The following is a 4,179-nucleotide window of genomic DNA, read 5'->3' as shown; positions in this document are numbered from 1 at the left end:
CTCGAGTTAACCTGCCCCTGCAGCCTGGAAATGGCTGCTGTCCCCCAGCCCAGCAACACCTGGCTGCCCCTGGATGCTGCAGGGAGACCTGCACACCCCACACACCCCACACCGGGGCTTTGCACCCTACAAGGGGCTGCACAGTGCAATGCAGGGCTCTGTGGCAGCAGCTCCTTGGGGAGATGCCCAGCTCCCATCCAGCTGCCCCAAACCCCAGCACCCTCCCTTCCCTCTCCACTGTTTTCCCAGGAACTCTTCCCAGCATGATGTATTTTAATCATTTAGGATGGGCTAAAACAGAGCTGGCTCCCCTCCAGGCGCTCTGGCATCCTGGCTCAGTGAACAACCCCTTGCCACAGGAGGCAGCCCGGAAGAAAAGGCTTTTTAAGTTTATTCCCCAGACCCTGCTTCTACGGAAATCTTCCAGCACATTCATTTCTAGGCTGCAAGTGCAGAGAAACGGCTTCAGGCATTCCCTTTTCTCCCCCCTCCCCTCCCCCCCCACCCTAGATGGTCATCTCAGCTTCACCTCCCGATCCAGGATGGTGGAAAATGAGAGGGACTCTCTGTCTCAGCCTGAGCAGCCCCACATGTGGCACCGTGTGGGGCCTGGTGCTGTGCACAGGCCTCAGGCAGGGATAGTGAGGGGGTTGGGGGGAAAAGAGAGTGGGATGAGGCTGAAGAGGAAGGATGGAGGTGGACGAGGATGACACAGCCACGATCAATGACAAAATGGGTGCTCTAGCTTTTCTGTATATTGCTTTATTTTAGCAATCAGCCCCAGTATAATCTCCTCACCCCCCCCCCAAACCCATCAGTATTTGCACCCCCAAGGAGGTGCAGCAGCCCCCAGGGCTGCTGGAAGGGCACCTGGGAGCTCCCACTGCCTGGACATGGCCCTGTGTCATGGACCATCATCACCACAGCCGCCAGCACGGGGACAAAATGCTTGGCCATCCCTGGAGATCGTCTTCTCCACACGGCTGCTGAAGCAGGGCCGACAGAGCACAGTGCCCAGGGTCACATCCAGGCAGCTTTGGAAGATCTCCACGAGTTCTCTGTGCAACCTGTGCCAGCGCTCAACCACCCACACCGCACTGAGGTGCTGCTGATGTTGAAAGGGAACCTCCTGAGTCCCAGCTGGTGCCCATGGCCTCATCCCAGAGCTGGGCTCCATCCCCTCTGCACCTCCCTGCAGGCATTGAGGGACACAGAGGGGATCCTCGGAGCCCCCTCGTCTGCAGGCTGAGCAGGCCCAGCTCTCAGTCACCTCTTGTAGGAGAGGCGCTCCAGGTCCTTCATCATCACCACAGCCCTTTGCTGAACTCTCTCCTGTTTCCAGGACTCCCTCGCACTGGGGAGCCCAGCACTGCGCCCAGCACCCACCCCAGCTGTGGAGTCCCCAGAGCAGATCAGAAGGACGGGATAACCTCAGCTTGCTGCCGTGCCCATCACCACTGAAACCCAAGAGCAGCCAATTCCAGCTCGCCAGTCTCCCTTCCCAGTGCCACCAGCGGCTGCTGTAACTTGTTGCCATCTGTTATTTTCACTGTGTCAGAACGCTTCTCTGCCGAGCGCAGGCCCATGAAATATGCATGCAGTGTCCTCCCATTTCCAAACCGCCTTCTCCTCCCGCACTAAATCCCCTTCTCGCCTGTTTGTCTTTGCCTTCAGATTTGTTTCTTCACATCTTGTGGCTTCTCGGGCCATCAGTAAGAGGCTCTTCCCAGTCCAGTGCTGACTGCGGAACGACGGACGCGTGCCTGCAAGCATCACGCCGCAGCCATCCTGACACAAGCACCCGGATCTGCATTGCCATCCGAAGAATGGTTCTTTTTTAGACGTTGGTCTTTGTGTCCAGAGATCTGAGAGCAAAGCTACACGGAAAACTCAGAGCTGAGGCTTCACGTGCGCACGCTCATTGCAGCAAGGAGCCCCGAATGGATTGTTTCACTCTGGGGCACGAAAGCGATAACACAGCGCAACAAATAGGTGGAAGGAAATGGGTGTTTCCTCATCACCAACATTTTGCCGGAGAGCAATGCCCTTCTCTGCCTCCGGGCTCTCGTTCTGCAGGCCCGGCCGAGCCCACAGGCTGCGCTGAGCATCGCCGGGCACCAGATGGCACTTTGGGGCAGGCGGGAGGGTTGGCTGCATTCCTGCGCGATCCTGCACGGCGAAGTGGGCGGGGAGGGCTGCCCGTGCCCTGCTCCCCTGCTACGAGCCCGGCGTGGGGTGTGCGGGGAGAGAGCGGCGGGGACGGGGGGGGTCACCCCGCAGGAATGGGGCTGCACGGAACCCCGAGAGCACCCTGACCCAGGTTCAGGGATACCCCCGAAGGAGCAAGCGGCGGGGCTCGCAGTGACGCCCATCCCGAGGCCGGGACCCCGGTTCGGAGATGCCGCACCGGGGCGTCCCCACGGAGGCGACAACTCGCCCGGGGTTGGCTGCGAGGGCTCGGAGATCCCTTGAAGTGGTTCCTTTGGCCGCGCGCAGCCCGCTCCGAGGGGCTGGGGCCACCCCCCGCCCCGGCACCTACCCCCCCTAAGGGCACGGGGCTCCCCTCCAACCCCTCCCCAGCTCCGAGAGGCTGCGGCCGCTCACCCTGGGGGAGGCAGCGGGCAGGGACACGGGGCGGAAAGCCGGCCCCCAAGCCCGGGCCCGTGCCGGCGGGAGCCCGGCGGGGCGGTGCCGGGCGGAACGTACTTAAGGCGGCGGCGTTGCGGGCGGGCGGCTCCGCCGTGCCCATGGCTCTACCGAGCGCGGTGCGGGCGCTCCACGCCACCGCCGCCCGCGTGGGCGCCCCGCGCTCCGTTCCCCGAGGGGCAGCCCCACCGCTACCGGCCACCGGGAAGGGGGGAACCCGGCCGGTACCGCCGCCAGTCTCCCCGCGGGGTGCGGCGCCCGCCGTGGATTTCGGAGACCCTCGGGAGGCGTTCCGCAGCAAGAGCAGCGCCGAGCTGCTGCGGGGGCTGCTGGTGCTGGGGCTGTGCGCTGTGGAACCGCTGGTGGAGCACAACCGGGAGGTGGGTGCCGGGGATCTGGGGGGGGGTGGGGGGGGGTGGGAGAGAAGACGCCGGGCTGCGGGTGCCGGCGCTGAGGTTTCGGTGTCTCGCAGCTGCTGCAGCTCGGGAGGCGGGTGCTGGGCAAGGCGCTGTTCGAGCGGCTGATGAAGATGACCTTCTACGGGCAGTTCGTGGCCGGGGAGGACCAGGAGACCATCAAGCCGCTCATCCGGCGGAACCGGGCCTTCGGCGTGGGCGCCGTGCTGGATTACAGCGTGGAGGAGGACCTGAGCCCCGCGCGGGCCGAGCGCCAGGAGCTGGCGTGAGCGCGGGGCGGCGGGAGGGCTGCGGGGGGGTGGCGGGCGCGGGAGTTGGCCGCAACGCGATTGGCTCGGCGCGCCCATCCCCCCCGCTCCCATTGGCTGCGAGGCGCCGTGCGTCACCGCCCCCTCCTCCCGCGGCGCGCCCCGGCCCCCGGCATCGCCCCCCGGTGCCGCCCCCCTCGACGTTTCCCGTCTGCTTCCCCAGATTCCCACCCCGCTTTTCCCCCCCGTTTCCACCTTCCTTTCTCTCTTTCCCCCCCCCATTCCCAGCCTCCTCCTTCCTCCCTCCCCCCGTATTTCAGCCCTTTTTCCTGGTGACCACGTGCAGTGCCCATGCGGGGCTGCCCCCCACCCCCCCCGCCGCCTCTCCCAGTGGCACCCAGCTGCGCTGTCCTGCGATGCTAAAAACACCCTCTGAAACTCCGTGCTCGGAGCGGGTGGATGCATTTCGAGCAGGTGCTCCCCCCCCCACTTCCCCCCGGAACAGCCTTATCTCTGCCCCGCACCCAGCGCTGCCTATCGGACCGCTGGCGGTGATGCGGGAGCAGCTGATCCCTGTGTGCTTCCCCGGGCACGCAGCCAGCGTGGCACGAGTTGCTATCCGAGCCGTGCTCGGCATCCTGATGGAGTGCAAGCGGCCCGTGATGCGAGGGGGGGGGGGGGGGGGGGCGGGGGGAGAGGGTGACAGCGCTGGCTGTTCTGCTGTCCCTGTGCCGGCTGTGCCTGACCTTAGTGCCCTTGGCACTGAGGGCTTTCTGCACCCATCCCCCGCCTCCTCTTGATGCCTTCGGGCTCTGCTAGCCTCCCCCCTCCCCCCCCAACCCCGGAGCAGGTCATGGGGCCGCCGTGGG

At 65.4% G+C, this 4,179-nt stretch overlaps 1 protein-coding gene across 1 annotated transcript in view; it reads left to right on the top strand.

Annotated features, from left to right (window-relative positions):
• LOC110406451 (proline dehydrogenase 1, mitochondrial-like) overlaps window positions 2,718-4,179 on the top strand; it is an 8,774-nt gene continuing 7,312 nt past the window's right edge. The window contains exons 1-2 of the mRNA XM_021412984.1: window positions 2,718-3,026; window positions 3,119-3,327. Of these exons, the coding sequence (XP_021268659.1) occupies window positions 2,748-3,026; window positions 3,119-3,327 (488 nt within the window). The 5' untranslated portion in view covers window positions 2,718-2,747. The remainder of the gene's footprint in view (window positions 3,027-3,118; window positions 3,328-4,179) is intronic.

This window comes from Numida meleagris, chromosome 14 (genome assembly GCF_002078875.1).
Source record: "Numida meleagris isolate 19003 breed g44 Domestic line chromosome 14, NumMel1.0, whole genome shotgun sequence".
Taxonomy (NCBI): domain Eukaryota; kingdom Metazoa; phylum Chordata; class Aves; order Galliformes; family Numididae; genus Numida; species Numida meleagris.
Note: the sequence above shows the minus strand (reverse complement) of the source record. Positions and strands in the feature narration are given on the sequence as shown.